Source organism: Alexandromys fortis, unplaced genomic scaffold (assembly GCF_014885135.2).
Source record: "Alexandromys fortis isolate MF-2015 unplaced genomic scaffold, M_Fortis_MF-2015_v1.1 scaffold_235, whole genome shotgun sequence".
Lineage (NCBI taxonomy): Eukaryota > Metazoa > Chordata > Mammalia > Rodentia > Cricetidae > Alexandromys > Alexandromys fortis.
The window spans coordinates 112610-129857 of record NW_026068114.1 but is presented as its reverse complement, the minus strand read 5'-3'; the positions used below and the strand labels follow the sequence as shown (position 1 = coordinate 129857).

The window sequence follows — 17248 nt, the reverse complement described above, 5'->3', positions numbered from 1 at the left end:
GACCATCTTTAAAAAGATTTAATCCTCAAATCATAAAGTATCAGAAATTTAACACAAGCCTAACTAACTGGTCTGCACTTGTTACCTCAACAACCCCGCACTGGAGGGGAATGCAGTAACATAGCCGAGGTCCAGGCTAGCCTGATCTAGTTAGTTTTAAGACCTTGCCTAAAAAGCAGTAGCAATCTCAGCAAAAGCCTGCCTATAGGTCTGAGGCAGAAAAATAATTTTTTTTACAATGTTACAAACAGGATCTCCATCACCCATCACTAAAAAGACACCTAGGGCTGGAGTTGGCTTAGTGGTCAAGAGCAGTGGAGTTATAAGAGTTCATTCCCCCAATAGCTTTGTGTGCTACCTGAGGACTGATAAGCTGGAGGGGAAAGCACACAGGCCCACTTGCTCTGGCTGGTGCTGGGCATGGTTGGAGACCTAAACAGTGGAGAGGCGGCACAGGATCAGTGGCTGCTTCAGCCTTACTCTGTGATTTTGTCCATTTCACTGCACCACTTTGTAAACCAGTTTTTATACCTTTGTGAGTTCAGGCTTCACACTGGCTACTCTTCAGAGGACATAAATTCAATCTGGGTATCCACATGGCAGCTCACAACCATCTCTAACTCCAGTCCCAGAGGAGCTGGGGCCCTGGGCCCTATTCTGACTTGCTCAGGCAACAGGCACACATATGCTGTACAAACATATGGAGACAAAACAAAACGCTCATAATTAATAACTAAATATTAAATTAAATTTAAAAAATTGGCATTCAAGAGGCAGAGGCAGATGGATCTCTGAGTTCAGGGTCAGCCTGGTCTATAGAGTGAGTTCAAGGACAGGCTCCAAAGCTACACAGAGAAACTGTCTTGTAAAACAAAAACCCTATTGGGACACCTGGCATACATCCAGACACACATAAATAAAGAATGGAATTAGGAAAGGTAAGAAATTATTTCTGTATGTTCAAGTTTCAAAGTCATAGTAGCTACAGTATAAAGTTCTGTAGGAGAAATGAAAGTTAGAAGGCCACACAATTCCCTTTCCTCCTCCTCCTGAGACAAGACCTCATAGAACCCAGACTGACCTGACAACAGGCCATGTAGCTGAGTGAGGATGAACTGAACTTTTGATTATTCAACCTTCACCTCCTAAATTAGTGCTAAGATTATAGGCAGAAGGCACCATGTCATTTTTTTTTTTTTTTTTGGATTTTCAAGACAGAATTTCTCTGCATAGCAGCTCTGACTATCCAAGTCCTCCTGCCTCTGCCTTCAGAGTGCTGGGATTAGATGCATGTGCTACCATGCCCATCCCATGTCCATTTTGTAGTGAACAAAACCCAGTGTTTATGCATAGTAGACAGGCATTCTATCAACTGAACCACACCCCTACCCCTCTGAGCTACTTTTATATTTCTCAAACAAAACAAAAAGAACATCCAGTTAATAGAAGATTTTCCCAAATAATTCAGAATAGCCAAATCATATCCAAATAGTTCAGCTAATGTCTTTCTGGCAGATACAATTTTCCCAAAGTCCTTCATGCTTGCTCAATTCACCTTCTCAAATACTTCAGAACATCTAGTTTTATTTAACTAACAGTTATTTGATATCTATTATCAGAAAGAGCCAAGGCACCCAACCCTGCAAATCTAAGGTATTTTTTAACCAATCCAAACCCCCAGCAATTTACCAAACAAAAGGGAAGGGCATCATCTGAAAATATGTTGTTTAATATTTGCCATTATGCACTGAGGAGACAGAAACGGGAGTATCTTAAGTCTGAGGCCAATGTGACCACATAGTGACCCTCACACTTTAAAACAACAACAAAAATTCCACAAAGGTATTATACACATATCAAAAAATTATTTCAACTAAAAACTATGTTAAGGGACAGCTATATTAATTTTTGTTTTGTTTTTCTAGACATGGTTTCTTTGTGTAGCCCTAGCTGTCCTGGAAGTCACTCTGTAGACCAGGCTGGCCTCGAACTCAGAAATCCCTCTGCCTCCCGAATGCTGGGGTTAAAAGTATATGCCACCAATGACAGGCTGCAGTGTCCTTTTTAGAAGCACACTGTTACACAGTACTCAAGCGTGGTTTTTTTTTGTGTTGTAGGATCTAACAAACTTCATGTTCAGCACCATATAAGGCAGAGCAAGCTGAGCACACTCAAAAGCCCCATGTTTTAATTATAGGGACCACATAAACTGGGTACGGGGCCCATGCCTGAAATTTTAGCACCTGGGAGACGGAGGCAAAGGAATCAGAAGTTCAAGGTCATCCTCAGCTATACAGTGAGTTCAAGGCCATCCTGGAATACACAAGACTCCAACTGACAGAGAAGCAGTAATATCTGCTCGGAAGAGTAAATAAGAATCGCTCCTAGCCGGCGGTGGAGGCGAACGCCTTTAATCCCAGCACTCCGGAGGCAGAGGCAGGTGGATCTCTGTGAGTTCGAGGCCAGCCTGGTCTACAAGAGCTCGTGCCAGGACAGGCTCCAAAGCTACAGAAAAACCCTGTCTCGAAAAACTAAAAAAAAAAAAAAAAATTCTCACTACCCTTGCTCCCTTGTCTTCAAAGAAGAACTGAGCAGTCTGTACCTGAGCCTCTCTAGAAACTCAGCATTCCCTCCAGACAGGAGCATCTTCCCGGTGACCCAGAGGCCTATGGCAAACAGCTCGTCAGTCTTCAGAACAGCAAAGTGTGTTTAAATGTAAGAAACAAAATGGAACATTTATTTCTTTAACTCAAAGCAATACTAAGAAGATTAGGTAAGAAATTAAATATAAAGACAAGTTCTACCCTGGCCCTATTTATGCAAGGCAGTATAACCAAATGGTCTGGTGGAGACCACCTGGGGAACGGAGGATCTATCAACGACGTCTCCGGTCTGGACTCCTGCTTCGTCTTCGGCCACCTCTAAGAAAAATGAAAAAGAAGGGGAAATCCATCAGAGGGACAATACAAAAATCCTTATTTATCTTGCTCACATTCCCTACACCAACATAAATATTCACCCCCCCCCATTTTACCTCCTCTTGCCCTTTGGTGGACCCCGAACAAAACACCAGTCAACACTGATTGGCTGTCCCATCAAATCTTGACCATTGAGTCCCTCCATGGCAGCCTGAGCTTCTTTGTATGTTTCATACTCAACTAGAGTATATCCCTGGGGAAAATATAGAAATGTCAAAAGTATACTTCACCAACTGTCAAGTACCCTCTTCCTTAAAGCTGATCTGCATACTTAACCGAAAAAATTTACCAGGTCTATACAGCAAAAAGTACATCATACATCCCCATTATACATGTAACCTACCCATTTTGTTTGTCTCTTTCTTGTGGGTAACAAAGTCAATTTCCAAGTCATTTCACTTAATCCCTGTTCTTGGTCAACCACAGCAAATACAAACTAAACAATGTAGCTAAGAGTTATGAGTGAAGGAAGCAAAAAATCCACCTTCAAGTATCCGGTGCGCCTATCCAAGTTAAGGTGGATGTTTTTTATCTCCCCATACTCAGCGAATTTGTCATGGATATCTTCCTCGGTGGCTTCTTCGTGGACTCCGGTGACAAAGAGAATCCAGCCTTCAACAGCTGTTGGGTAAAGGAAGGTGTTGTATGAGCACGTAAGAAAAAACTCAGGAGGCAGAGGCAGGCAGATCTGGGAGTTCTGGGACAGAGCAGCTTCCAGGTCAGCTAGGGCTAGCAAGTGAGACTCTGTATCAAAAACCTAAAAAAGTCTGGACATGGTGGCACGGGCCTTTAATCCCAGCACTCCTGGAGGCAGAGGGAGGTAGAGCTCTGAGAGTTGGAGGCCAACCTGATCTAAAAAGAGTTGTGGGTCAGCCAGGGCTGTTGACAGAGAAAAAGAGAGAGAAAGGTAGAGAAAGACTGGCTAAACTTTATTCCCATTTAAGTGCCAATACAGACTCCCAGAAGTCCTGTTTACTCACAGCGCTGGGGTCCAGGTTCATCGCCATCCTGCTCCACGCTGTCATAATCCTCTCGCATCCGCGCTCGGGACCCCTCTTCTAAAAGAACACATACCAGATCACCGAAAACTGTCCTTCATATATATGTGCTCCCCCCGGACCCGTACTTCTCCCTATTAGATCACTTTACCCTGTTCCCCACACTCACCGGAGCCAAAGCCGCGGCCCTTCCGTTTCTTCGCTTTTTCTTTTAGTTTATGGATGCTCTCTAGAGTTCCAGATTCGAAAATAAGAAGCAACAAAAAATAAGAGTCATTTTTTTTCCTTTTTCCCCCAGATGTTTCTTGCAGACCAGGCTGGTCTCGAACTCACAGATCCGCCTGCCACTGCCTCCCGCCCAGATGTTTCTTTCTAATGAATTGACCATAACATTTAAAATTTTCTGAAATGGCCAACAGACCATAGAAAGACATTTATTTAGGCACCTGCTTGAAACCAACAGCTTCAGCAAACTGATGGCCTTGATTCAGGGCCAATATAAGAGTCATTTTTAAAAACCTGTCTCGTTCCCAAGACTATCTGGAAGCATAAAACAGGGACTCCAGCTTCAGTCCCTTCCCGGTTCCACCCCTAATTCCTTCCCAAGGGGGCGGAGTCTCTCTAGTGGAGACCCAGTTCACCGGCATGCACCCCAGAAGTTTCTCCTATTGCATTCTCCTCTCGCTCCTTCCCCTCTTCCCGCAGCCACCTCCACTCTCCTCACCGTCCCCATCCTCATCCATGGCGAAATCCTCGCCCCCGGCCTCGTGAAGATCCAGTACGTCCGCCATCTTGCTTCTCTCGGAGCTCTCGTCCGTGCCGCTAGGAGCGAGGCACCTCGGGAAACTGTCGCAGAGGGGAAACGTCACCAGTCAAGCTAGCCAATCAGAGATTGGCTCCAAATCCCGCCCTCGGTTTGGTGGCGGAGAACGTCACCAGTCAGGCTAGCCAATCAGAGATTGACTCCAAGCCCCGCCCTCGGCGTGGCGAAAAGTCTCAAATGGAGCTGGAAACCTGTCGTGTCTGCGCGCTTTTAATCCCAGCACTCGGGAACACGGGTGGATCACTTTGAGTTCAAAGCCATCTCAGTCTACGTGGTGAGTTCCAGGCCAGTCACGGTCTCATAATTTGGCGTGTTTTGTTTTGTGACAGTCTCTTTGTAGCCCTGGCTGGCCTCGAAGTCATAGAGATCCGCCAGCTCCCTACTTCCACGTACTGGGATTAAAGGCGTGCGCCACCACGCCGAGCTCTAAGGCTACAGGATGAGACCCTATCTCAAAAAATATAATAAAGTCAAATAAAATGGTGCCGGAAGTGCTCCTACAGCTATCTTGAGCAGGTGTGAGCGCTTCCGCTTTGGGACAAATTCAATGCTTTCTCCTAAAACCTTCAACTAACAAGAACTCCTTATAAAACCGTGTTGATTTCCTTATTAAAGGCTTACTTTTCTTCTTCCCCATTCCATACTAGAAAATGGCAGTTGAATTAAATTTTTGTTTTTAATCTTAAACAGCGAGGCATCTTAAAATCTTAAAATGGCTCAGCAGGAAAAGACTGTTGCTGCCAAGTCTGACACCCTGGGTTCAATCTCTGGCAACCACAAGGTGGAAGGAAAGAAACGACTTTTGCAAGGTGACCTCCACATTCCTGCCTTCATGCAAGACATAAACACACGTATATATACAAATAAGCAAATGTTGTTAGGACTAAAAAGTAACTTAAAGCATATCTATCCTAGTTGAAGAAGCAATCCAGTCTTCACAGGAAGCATTAAAAAATAAATAAGTTGGGGGTTGGAGAGTTAGCCCAGAAGTTAGGAGCACTGACTGTCCTTTGAGAGGTCCTGAGTTCAATTCCCAGCAACCACATGTTGGCTCAAAACCCATAATGAGATCTGGTATCCTCTTCTGGCCTGCAGGGACACATACAGACAGAACACTGTATACATAATAAATCTTAAAAATAAATAAATAAGTTAAATCAACATTACCTGCTCAAAAACTGCCGCTGGTGCAGAATTTTAGGAAAACTAGTAGACCAGCCATGCCTTTACATGCCTTTAATCCCAGCACTTGGGAGGCTGAGGCAGGTAGCCTGTGATTTATAAAAGAGAGAGAAAGAAGAGAAGGAAAGAAAAAGAAGAACACTAAGAAAACAGATGAAGACAGTTGGAATTTGATTGGCCAGGCAGATAGCAAATTTTTGTTGTTTTAAGAGTCTCACTGTAGACCAAGGCTGACCTCAAATACACAGAGATCTGTCTGCTTCAGCCTCTGAGGTGGTGGGACCCAGCTTCAGGTTTTTTTTCTTTTTCTTTTTTTTTTTTTTAAGGTAAGTCTTGTAGAGCTAGGAATGTTGCTTAATTGATAAATGTATTACAGTAGTATTTATGAAACCCTCGGTTTCATCACCAGCATGGCACAAGCCAAAGATAGACAAGAAGGGAAGGAGGCATCAGAGCCCTCAAAACAGCAGCTTTACCATCCTTGAAGGTAGTATGCTGAATTAGTCAGGGCTAGTCAGGGTTCTCTAGAGTCACAGAACTTCCAGAATGACTGACTGACACACTCTCTCTCTCTCTCTCTCTCTCTCTCTCTCTCTCTCTCTCTCACACACACACACACACACACACACACACACACACACACACACACACACGATTTATCGGAATGACTTACAGGCTGCATTAGTCTAGCTAATCCAACAATGAGTAGCTGTGAATTGGAAGTCCACAAATCTAGTGGCTGCTCAGTCCCCCAAAGCTGGGACTTCTGTATATGCTGGAATCTGGAAGAAGCAGGCTCAATGCCAGCGAAGGAATGGATGTGCAAGCAGGCAAAAAGCAAGAGCTTCTTTTTCCTATGTCCTTATGTAGACTTCCAGCAGACAGACCAGATTAAAGGTCTGTCTTCCCACCTCACGATCGGGACCAAAGATGTGCATCCTCCCTCAAGGGTCTGGACTAAAACTGGATTCACCCACTTCAAGCAGAAGACCTCTTACAAGTGTATCTTTCATTTCTGAATTGTGTTAGGGTTCTCTAGAGTCACAGAACTTATGGAATGAATCTTTCTCTCAGAGAGAGAGAGAGAAAGAAAGAGAGAGAGAGGTGTATGTGTGTGTATGTATATATATAAAGATATTCACACACACACACATATTGGAATGACTTATAAGCTGCAGTTCAACAATGGCCAGTTAGGAAAGTCCAAGAATCTAGGAGCTGCTCAGTCCCACGAGGCTGGCCGTCTCAGCTGGTCTGCTGGGATCTTGAGAAGGAATGGATGGGCGACAGGTGAGGGCAAACAGATGAAGAACAGCCTTCCTTCCCCCACTGTCCTCATACAGGCTTCCAGCAGACAGCATGGCCCAGATTAAAGGTGCGCCTTCCTGCCTCAAGATTCAGATCAAAGTCACGTTGTCTTCCTGCCTCAAGATCCAGATCACAAGTGTGCCCTGCATTTCTGGACTGTAGTTCATTCCAGATACAGTCAAGCCAACAACCAGGAGTAGCCATCACATATGGGTATTTTCGTTTTTGTTTAGTTTGAGGCAGGGTCTCTCTGTGTAGACCAGGCTATCTTATTGATCCTTCCCTACACTTGCTCTTACCTATGGTGTACTCTTTCTCATCTCAGGATTTTGCAGCCTTGGTCCCCAGGGCAGGGATGTAGCTAGGTGGTAGAGCACTTGGCCTGCTTTCATGCTGATGCTGTTCCTCCAGGTTTTTGGCGTGGATGGCCCAGCCTCATCCTTTAGGGGTCAATACTCTCACTGAAGGCGTTTTTATTACCCTCCTTTCCGGTTTCTTTCCTTCTTAGAATTGATTAAAGGATGTTCAGTTGCCTTGTCTTGTTTTTAACTTGTATATCAACTGCCCCCCTCCCATTATGGTGTAATTTATGAAGTAAAGATGCTTCTTTCTAATTATCTCTAAAACTGGTGCCCGCTGCCCTGTCCCATGGTAAAGAAGAAAAGGAATTCTGCTTAAAGCTGTGAGACTGGGAAATAAATCTGTAAATGGCAGCTTACGATCATATTGCCATGCTAAAGGTTTGTGTAGTTTAATTCTAAATAAGAAATTCCTCTTCAGATATCTTGAGTGTTCGTGATTTTTTTTTAAAGATTTTTTTTTTTTGGTTTTGGTTTTTTCGAGACAGGGTTTCTCTGTGGCTTTGGAGCACTGTCCTGGAACTAGCTCTGTAGAGCAGGCTGGTCTCGAACTCACAGAGATCCACTTGCCGAGTGCTGGGATTAAAGGCGTGCGCCACCTTCGCCCGGTTTAAAGATTTATTTATTTAAGACTAGTCTCACAAGTCCTAACTGGCCTTGAACTCAAGATGGTCTAGGCTGGCCTTGAAACAAACAAACAAAAAAAGGTCTGTGTGCCTCAGCACAAGCCACCTCAGCCTGCCTTGTTTGTGGTGGAACCTGAGTACGGTGGCCTGAAGAAGCCAAAAGAGGGTATCAGAGCTGGCGTTTCAGGCTGCTGTGAATTTCCCAGTGCGGGTGCAAGGAACCCAACTCAGGTCCTCTACAAGAGCAGCAAGGGTTCGTAACCTCTGAGCAATCTTTCCTCTAGCCTTCTATTTATGACTTTTAACATGTGGAAACCCCCACCATAGCTTCTAAATTATTTTTTGCTTGGCATTTTTTTCTTAAACAAAATTTTAAAACATAAATTTACTTTAAAGGGACATTTAATCACAGTACTGTAAATAGAAAAGCAAGATTTTCTACAGTAAATTTGCACAAAAATATAATGTAAAAAATGTTTTGCAGGGCTGGAGAGATGGCTCAGAGGTTAAGAGCATTGCCTGCTCTTCCAAAGGTCCTGAGTTCAATTCCCAGCAACCACATGGTGGCTCACAACCATCTGTAATGGGGTCTGGTGTTCTCTTCTGGCCTGCAGACATACACACAGGCAGAATATTGTATACATAATAAATAAGAAATATTTTTAAAAAAATGTTTTGCAAGCTGGGTGGTGCAAGTGGAGAAGCAGGTTTCATCATGGATATGTGAGTTCACAATGTTTCTGTCATGTCTGGATGGTAGAAAAACAGACATAAAAGCTCCAAACAAGTTGAGATGGAAGAAATGTATGTGAGAATCATACATATAGCGTTTAATAGCCATAGTGAGAATGAGCTTGAGAAAGGGCCATGGACAAAATCCGGGCTTCTTTACTATTTGGAGGAGAGCAGCTGCCTTTTCTCTGCAGTATGTCAGCCTCAAAGCCTTTGCCAGTTTATGTGTGCGTGCAAGAGGCCATGTTGGAGCTCCTCTGATAACTGCCTGTCATTCTGGCAGGAGGTGACACGTGCTTGTAATTCCAGATTCTGACTGCAGAGGCAGAAGGGTTGTTGCAAGTTTGAAGCCATCCTGATCTACATAGCAAGTTCCAGGCCATCTATGGCTCTACAGTAAGACCCTGTCTCGAAAAACCAAACAGAAAAAAAAACAGTAATCAGGCTGAGTGGCACGTGGCACTGATCTCATTGCTTGGTAAGTGGAGGTAGGAGGATGAAGTATTCAAGGCCAGCTTTAGATACACAGCAAGTTGGAAGCCACACGAGATCCTGTCACAGGAGAAAAAAAAGTCATTCTGGCTTACTAGACAAAAACCCATTTTTAATTGTGTAAAATTTTACATATAAAATACATAGAAAGTACCAAAAAGATAACTAAAATCTTCAACATCAAAGGACAGAACAAATTTTCTCATGTTCTTTGGAGTCTTGGGTTTTTGAGAAAAATAAATCCAGGAGGTGCAAGGACAATTTCTCCCGAAGCGCATACCCCTTAACGCATTTACACAAAGAACGGCGCACAGGAGAAGTGGGCAGGTTCGTGACTTCTGGGTTATAGAGACCAATTTAAGACAGGTGCACCGACCGTGTAATATGGGAGCCTCTGTTCCGACCCAGTCTGCTTTGTGAAATAAAGAGGCAGGGCTAGAGGAATGGAGGAACCCTTTTCTAAGCATGGATACTGTTGTCCCTAGGCTCACGACCTGATCCCATGTGTCCTTGTCACAAAGATGATTTCAAAAGCAAGAAAGCTGCTTTTCACCTTGCTCCTGCCAAGTGAGCTGTGATCTAATCTACTCCCTCCCCTCCTCCCCCACCTCCCTTTCAGCAGTAGAAATTAAACTCAGGCTCCACAAGCCCATCCAACCCTGCTGCTAAGCTATATCCCCAGCCCTGTTTTTTTTTTTTAATATTATTTATTATGTATACAATATTCTGTCTGTGTGTATGTCTGCAGGCCAGAAGAGGGCACCAGACCTCATTACAGATAGTTGTGAGCCACCATGTGGTTGCTGGGAATTGAACTCAGAACCTTTGGAAGAGCAGGCAATGCTCTTAACCACTGAGCCATCTCTCCAGCCCCCCCCAGCCCTGTTTTTACTTCATATTTTTGAGACTGTCTTGCTAAGCCACCCAGGTTGCCTCTGAACTCATTCTAGCTGGGATGTACCTTGAATTTCTGATCTTCCTGCCTTATCCTCCAGAGTAACCGGGACTACAGACCTGCATCACCAGGCCCAGTTCCTAAGCTAAAAACAAATTGCAACTGTTAAATGGGAAGTCAGATTATAGTAGCATTAAAATGATAGAAAGTGAACAATAACACAGTGTAGCGGAGATCACGGAAACAAGGGAAACCGCTTACTCCGTGAAAGTCTCCGAAAGCCCCGAGCTCTGCCTTCAGGACCTCTCTCTCTGCACACACAAGTACCTCGTTCTCTTTCCTCTCCTGCAGGCGGTCAAGGTTCCACTTAGGAAGAACCATGTTCTTATCCAAGTTTCATCAACTCACGTTCTCACAGGCAATGTGGAGGGAAAGGAGGAAGACACAGGAAATGGGAATCTAAGAGTAAACAGCACAACTCGGTGGGCCTGAGAGGAACATGGTTCTCACGACACAGACCAGAGACAGTTTCTAAAGAGCAGAACACTTCTATTGAAGGAAGGGTTAAGGCAGGTGAGGTGGTACTCCATTGTAATCTCAGCACAGGGGAGGTGGGTGCAGGGGGTTCCGGAGTTCAATGTCATTCTCAGCTGCAAGCCTTGGCTGTTCTGGAACTTGATCTGTAGACCAGGCTGGCCTCAGACTCACAGAGATCCACCTGTCTCTGCCTCCCAAGTGCTGCCATTAAAAGTGTGAGCCACCACCTGGCGGGCTGGCTGCTTTTTTAAGAAAAAGAGACATGGACACTTAATCAAGTGTACTGTGCTACAGGAATGATTCTTATACTTCATCTGAAGGTGCAGGAGCCAGCAAAGCTCTCAACTGGAACAGTGATACTCCAAAGGTAGCTACATCCCCAAACCTGGAGTTAGAAAAGGGATCTCAGCAAACAGGAATCCAGGTGTAGAGTTTATACATATATATCTATATTTAAAAGTATAAAATTGAGAAAGTATATACAGAAATCGTCCTACGTCTTAGAAAGGAGACATACAAAAAAGGGCCTGACGAGCGTGGCAGTGAGGGCAGGTGCTCAGCAGCTGGAGGAATGCATATTGCCCAGCTGCCCAGCCGCCAGCATGAGTATGTCCTTCTTCTCCTTGTGGAAGCGCAGCTCCTTGCCCGCCAGCCGGGCTTCATCCAGCTCCCGCTCAGTGGAGGCCAGCTCTCTAGACAGTGCCCCCGGCACACTCTGCTCCCTGTTCACCCAGTCCAGAGCCATCTGGTGGCGGATATCATCATCCAGGGCCCGGTGCGAATAATGAGCCAACACCTCCTGGTCAGGGAGAGGAATGCAGAGGTCACTGAGAAGGTAAAAATCATCATATAGCACAGGACCCTAGACAGACACACGTCCTACACAGTATAGCACAGGACCCCTAGACAGACACATGTCCTACACATTATAGCACAGGACCCCTAGACAGACACATGTCCTACACATTATAGCACAGGGACCCCAATAGACAGACACATGTCTAACACATTATAGCACAGAACCCCAATAGACAGACACATGTCCTACACATCATAACACAGGGACATATCTACAGACAGGCACATATCTACACAGTATAGCACAGTCTGAACTGAAGTTAGCACATGACCTACGAAGATTTGTTTTCCCTTATAAGAGTTTGAGTAAAACAGAAGTGGGGGGAGGCTTGGATATACACACAGATGAGGGAGGTGCAGGGGCTCTGCCATGGGGAGCACAGTGAAAGCTCTGAGCTCGGGGAGCACACCTTCAGTGCCCCAGCAGCACGCAGAAGGTATCTGACTTAGGTGGGAAATGTGGTTATCTTTTAAAAACAACAAAATCTCCTAAATGTGTGAAAACCTCAGCACTCTGCTCAGGTCACCATGAACACTTGCTCAAGGGAATGCAGGAATGCCCATAACTTGCCAAAACTATTTTACAAACGCAATGCTTATTTCATTTTTTCTTCTCCAGCCAGCTCCTTGTCACAGAAGGAACTGAAAGCTCCATGGGACACTGGAGGCTGATCTGTGTGATTTAATGTGATAGACTTGGTCCTCTGGTTCTTAGTGAGAAGGACACCAGAATGGGGTGGTTTCGGAGCTGTCGACCCATCTTGGAGGGGAGCCATGGTGGGGCAGACTAGTTCATGTCATGGCAGCTTGGAGACAGAGGCCAAGGAGGCTGTTTTGTTTTGAGACAGGGTCTCACAATGTAGCACGAGCTACCATGGAACTTGCTAGAATTTAGAGATCCACCTGCCTCTGCCTCCTAAGTGCTGGGATTAAAGGCATGAGCTACCAAACCCAGTTCAGTCAAAGAGTTTCCTAAGGGAAACTTCATAGTGGGGAAGCAAGGTAAGAGGGCCACAATGACATTCAGACAGCAAAGAATACCAGGACAGACTGGGTGCCTTTAGGAGGCAGAGGCAGGCGGATCTCTGAGTTGGAGGCCAGCCTGGTCTACAGAGCGAGTTCCAGGACAGCCAGGGCTGCACAGAGAAGCCCTGTCTCGACAAACTAAAATGATGAAAGAATGCGAGAGCAAAGAGGATGCTGAAATAGGGCCTAAAAGCAGTGACGGCCTGGTAGCCATTTGAAACCCAAAGCAGCTCTTCCCCCTTTTCCCTCAGCTGACTCCTACCTGTCGAGAGCACTGTCTTTCCCTCATGGCCTTGAGGCTGCCATTCCAGTGCAGCAGCTGAAAAACTGTCATGAGCTCCTGAGGAAAGAAGATGGGAAATACTAGCGTGATGGCTAATTCTGGTTGTTGACTTGCTACCTGGAATTAACTAAGACCCAAGCTGCTGGTGCACTGTGAGGGACTTTTCTTGATGGGGATCATTTGTAGTGGGAACAAACACCTCCCTTAAATCCGGGCCACACTGTGGCAGCCTATATAAGGACATGGAGGAAGGAAGCTTGCTTTCACCAGTGCGTCCCTTCCTTCACTGGTATTAGAGCCTGCTTTGGGATTCTGGTATGCACTGAAGACCAGCTAAGACATCCAGTCTCTACTGGACAACTCCTGGATTACTGAAGACAGACTTTGTTGGAAAACACAGACCACAGCCTATAAATTACTCTAATAAATTGTGTGTGTGTGAGAGAGAGAGAGACAGAGAAAGAGAGAGAGAGTGTGCATTCTATCTGTTCTGGTTCTCTAGATAATCCTGGCTGATACAGTCAGGATAGTGATTTTAAATTATACCACATCAGAATCAAATGGGACAACATGTATTTTTGGAAGCATCTCTAATATCTATCTAATCACCAACTCTGGTGTGCCCTTAGGGGAAGAAAGGGTAACTGTACTTTGAAAATCTAACCACCTTCTCTCCATCTGCCCCCCCCCCCCCGCCCCAGAACAATAAGGTAGAGATGAGTAGGTGACATTGAACTTGCTGTGTCAGGCTGACCTCTGTGATTAGAGGCAGGAAAGAAGGTGGGGCAGTACCTGGAACTCCAGCATTGACTTGCCCTTATTAGATTCCAGCATGAATCGGAAAGCACCAATCCCTGTATTTGGGTTGTCAGCTTCCTCTCTGTTACCCTGGTAACAGGAATGAAAAAGACAAGTAGCGTTTCGATCAGAATTACCACTTTGACCAGTATTACCCAATAGAACTTAGCAACATTTTTATGCATGTGTGTGTATGCGCTTGCATGTGCACATGTGCTTGCATGTGCACGTGTGTATGTGTATTCATCTGGAGTTACTCCTGAGGAGCACTGACCCCCCTCCTCTGAGACAGACTGCTGGTCTCAGGCTTACCCGTTATGCTAGGCTGACTAGCCAAGAGCCCTAGGGATACCCAGCTCTGGGGCTACACATGTGAGCCGCCATACTAGCCTAGCATTTCAAGTGGGCTTTTGGGATCAAACTAAGGACCTCCTGCCTGCAAGGCAAATGCTTTTATCTGCTGACCCATTCCTCAGCCCTTCATGAGCCACATACTTAATTTTTTTTAAAAGAATTTTTAAAAGATGGCGTGTGTGTCTGTGGTGTGTACAATGCCAACAGAGGCCAGAAGAAGGCAGCAGCAGATCCCCTTGGAAGTGGAGTTACCTGCAGCCTGCCTGACACAGGAACTGAACTTGGGTCCTTTGAGAAAGCAAGTGCTTTCTGAACCATTTTTTAAGACTCCATGTTTGATTTTAAATTTTCCAGTTGCTACATTGAAATAAAAACAAATAGCTTAAGAGTCTATTCTGTGTGCGCACCAGTGTGGAGGCCGGGGATTGACTGGGTCTCTTCCCCTCTCTGTCCCTCCATCTGATTTACAGTAAACGCTGAGCTCTATGATTGGGTTCAGTGAATGGCCAGAGCTCTAGGGATCTGCCTGTCTCCACTCACAGAGCTACCTTGTTCTTTGTGACTTCCACATCATGCCTCCCAACCATGCCCATTTCCCTCCCCACCCCAAAATAAAACAAAATAAAATTTTAGAGAAGGGGGGGGAAGAAAGGAAGAAGAGGGAATTTTTGTTATCGAAGCTGCAATGTGAAACACTGAGTCACACAGTAAATCCCGTTATCCCTACAGTTTTAGGTGCAGGCGATCAAGTCCCCTGGTCCCTGCTGCACCACTGATGCTGGACTCTACCTGGACATCCTGTTGCTGCCCTGTGTCCTGGAGATCCTGCAACTCTGGGTCCATAGGGCTGGCACACCCCTCACCCCAACCATATCCAGCACAGATGAGGTGGATGTTGGGGTGCACCAACACATAACCCTAGTTCTGGGCCGGGGTAGTTGCAGGGTTGGTCTGCCCGCCAGCTTTCCCATTCTTTGCTACCAGGGTGGGCTCTCCAGCATTGCCTCAGCTAGTACACCCCTTGTAGGGGGGAGCAAGGGACGGAGCCGGCTCTCCCTAACCGGCGTCTTCAGGGCCCGGGTGTACTGCCTTGCCCAGGAGGAGCAGGGACCACTCTGAGTGTTGCACTGATAAGGGGCAGGGACAGCGCCCCCAGTCTTTTAAGTTTTGGTTTTTCAAGACAGGATTTCTCAGTGTAACCCTGGCTGTCCCGGAACTCCCTCTGTACACCAGGCTGACCTCAAACTCACAAAGATCTGCTGTCTCTGCCTCCCACGTGCTAGGATTAAAGGTGTGCACCACCACTGCCTGGCCATCAACACCTGCTGATAGAAGGGGAGGGCATCTCTCCCCAGCCCGTGTTGCAGAGTTACCTGTCTTAAAGGAACAGGAACTGGAATTTTTAAACCAAACTTAGAAGTAAAATTCAAGCATGAAACTATTTCATTATTTTAATAGCTCTAAAATTCCATAAATTGGGACCAGTGAAACCAGTAAGAGGGCTCAGCACTTAAAGATACTTCCCTCCACACCTGGAAACCTGAGTTTGATACCAGACTCCTCACGGCTGAAGGAGAAAACCACAATGGCCTCCCAGAAGTTGTCCTCTGACCTCTACAGATGTGCCATGGCATGTATATAAACATGCTAAAGATTTCATTATTATTTTTGTTTGTTTGAGATAGGTTCTCTCTATGGCCCTGGCTATTCTGGAACTCATATACGTCTATTTGCCTCCGGAGTGTTAGGACTAAAGGTATGTATCACCATGGCTATCATTATAATTTAAAAATTTATAATATAATTTTTAATCCCACAAATCTTGAATTAAAAGCATCTAGATACTGTCTGGAAGAATGGCTCAGAGGTTAAAAGCACTGGCTGCTCTTCCAGAGGTCCTGAGTTCAATTCCCACACTGTGGCTCACAACCATCTGTAACGAGATCTGGTGCCCTCTTCTGGCCTGCAGACATACATGCAGGCTGAATACTGTGTACGTAATAAGTAAGTCTTTTTAAAAAGTATCTTAGATACCAAAGGAACACAAAGACAAATCATTAAACATAAAAACACAGATCTAGAATTAAAGGCAGACATGGAGCACACAACACACACAAAATCGATAGAATAAACAGAAGAGAAGCAGACAGAGGGAAGAACAAAAGCGCATGGGTTCCCCAGCTCTGCCACCCCCTGCTTCCCTCCTCCCATTCCCAAGTTATTTACATTGAAAGACGCCAGGGCCTCTGAGACACTCTTCTCAATAAACTCATCGGTGATTCTTCGGGATGGATGCTCGTTAAACACGGAGTTCATTAGCGCAATCTTCGCAGCACTCCGCCGGGCCTCAGCTTTGGTGGGGCAAAACTGGGTTGGGGGAGAAAGAATGAGAGCACTGAGAGAGAGGAAGAGCAGCAGGAAGGATGCCACCGAGGAGGAGACATTTGGACCACGGATGAATCAGTAGTGTTCATCACACTTTCCGGAGCCTTGCTGTGAAATGGCTGGGGTGTTTGAAAACATAACTTTGACTCAACATCCTGAAGTCATTAAAGCATTGGAGATGACTGGCTCATCCCAAATTGAATGCAGGGCGAGGAAGGCTGCTGAAGTCAGCATATAATCATAAGACATGGAAAATGCTTCTATTTAAACTGTCAACAGAACTAACTACTCAAAAGCCAGCTCCTGGCCCGCTTTTTTGGGTGATGGTGTCTGAATTCTAGATAACCCAAGATTAAGTCAGGCCATGACCCGTTAGAAGCACCCCTCTGGGATTCTTGCTCTTCACTCTTAGTGGTAAGCAGGCAGGTCACAGGCGCTACCTCAATAGGGTCTAAGTCTGAAGATGTCTTTCCCCACAGTGGGTGCAGGGACATGCAGCTAAGGGAAGGCAGGCTGGCGAGGAAAGCAAGGGAAGCAGCAGAAACTTGTTTTAAACTGCAACCAACACGGTATCAGGGCAAATACAATTTTCAGAAGTCTTCCCAATGTCAGAT

The 17248-nt window shown here is 45.5% G+C and overlaps 2 protein-coding genes and 1 non-coding gene across 4 annotated transcripts in view; all 3 read right to left on the bottom strand.

Annotated features, from left to right (window-relative positions):
- Nucleotides 1-1708: 1708 nt before the first annotated feature.
- Nucleotides 1709-4821, bottom strand: Rbm8a (RNA binding motif protein 8A). 2 transcript variants are annotated; one of them, XM_050124770.1, is made up of 6 exons: nt 4701-4821; nt 4146-4205; nt 3959-4036; nt 3463-3599; nt 3035-3171; nt 1709-2921 (listed from the first exon to the last, which is right to left on the bottom strand). In XM_050124770.1, the coding sequence occupies exons 1-6, from the start codon at nt 4765-4767 to the stop codon at nt 2876-2878; spliced, it is 525 nt and encodes a 174-aa protein (XP_049980727.1). In that variant the 5' UTR covers nt 4768-4821; the 3' UTR covers nt 1709-2875. The 2 variants fall into 2 exon arrangements, with proteins under 2 accessions (XP_049980727.1, XP_049980728.1); XM_050124771.1 differs by having other exon boundaries at nt 3959-4033.
- Nucleotides 4337-4473, bottom strand: LOC126490127 (small nucleolar RNA SNORA2/SNORA34 family). Its single transcript, XR_007589118.1, has one exon. It is a non-coding gene; the product is annotated as a small nucleolar RNA SNORA2/SNORA34 family (small nucleolar RNA).
- Nucleotides 4822-11357: 6536 nt separating the features above from the next.
- Lix1l (limb and CNS expressed 1 like) overlaps nt 11358-17248 on the bottom strand; it is a 22782-nt gene continuing 16891 nt past the window's right edge. The window contains exons 3-6 of the mRNA XM_050124769.1: nt 16476-16616; nt 13890-13985; nt 13077-13154; nt 11358-11729 (exon numbers count right to left, since the gene is read on the bottom strand). Coding sequence (XP_049980726.1) covers nt 11487-11729; nt 13077-13154; nt 13890-13985; nt 16476-16616 — 558 coding nt within the window. The 3' untranslated portion in view covers nt 11358-11486. The remainder of the gene's footprint in view (nt 11730-13076; nt 13155-13889; nt 13986-16475; nt 16617-17248) is intronic.

What these genes read in the sequence shown, in the direction of transcription:
- Rbm8a (XM_050124770.1), bottom strand. Translation starts at nt 4,767, where the DNA reads ATGGCGGACGTACTGGATCTTCACGAGGCCGGGGGCGAGGATTTCGCC. An exon ending in GGGCCGCGGCTTTGGCTCCG is followed by an intron (nt 4,037 to 4,145) that starts GTGAGTGTGGGG and finishes GTGTTCTTTTAG; the next exon opens with AAGAGGGGTCCCGAGCGCGG. An exon ending in TGAACCTGGACCCCAGCGCT is followed by an intron (nt 3,600 to 3,958) that starts GTGAGTAAACAG and finishes TTTACCCAACAG; the next exon opens with CTGTTGAAGGCTGGATTCTC.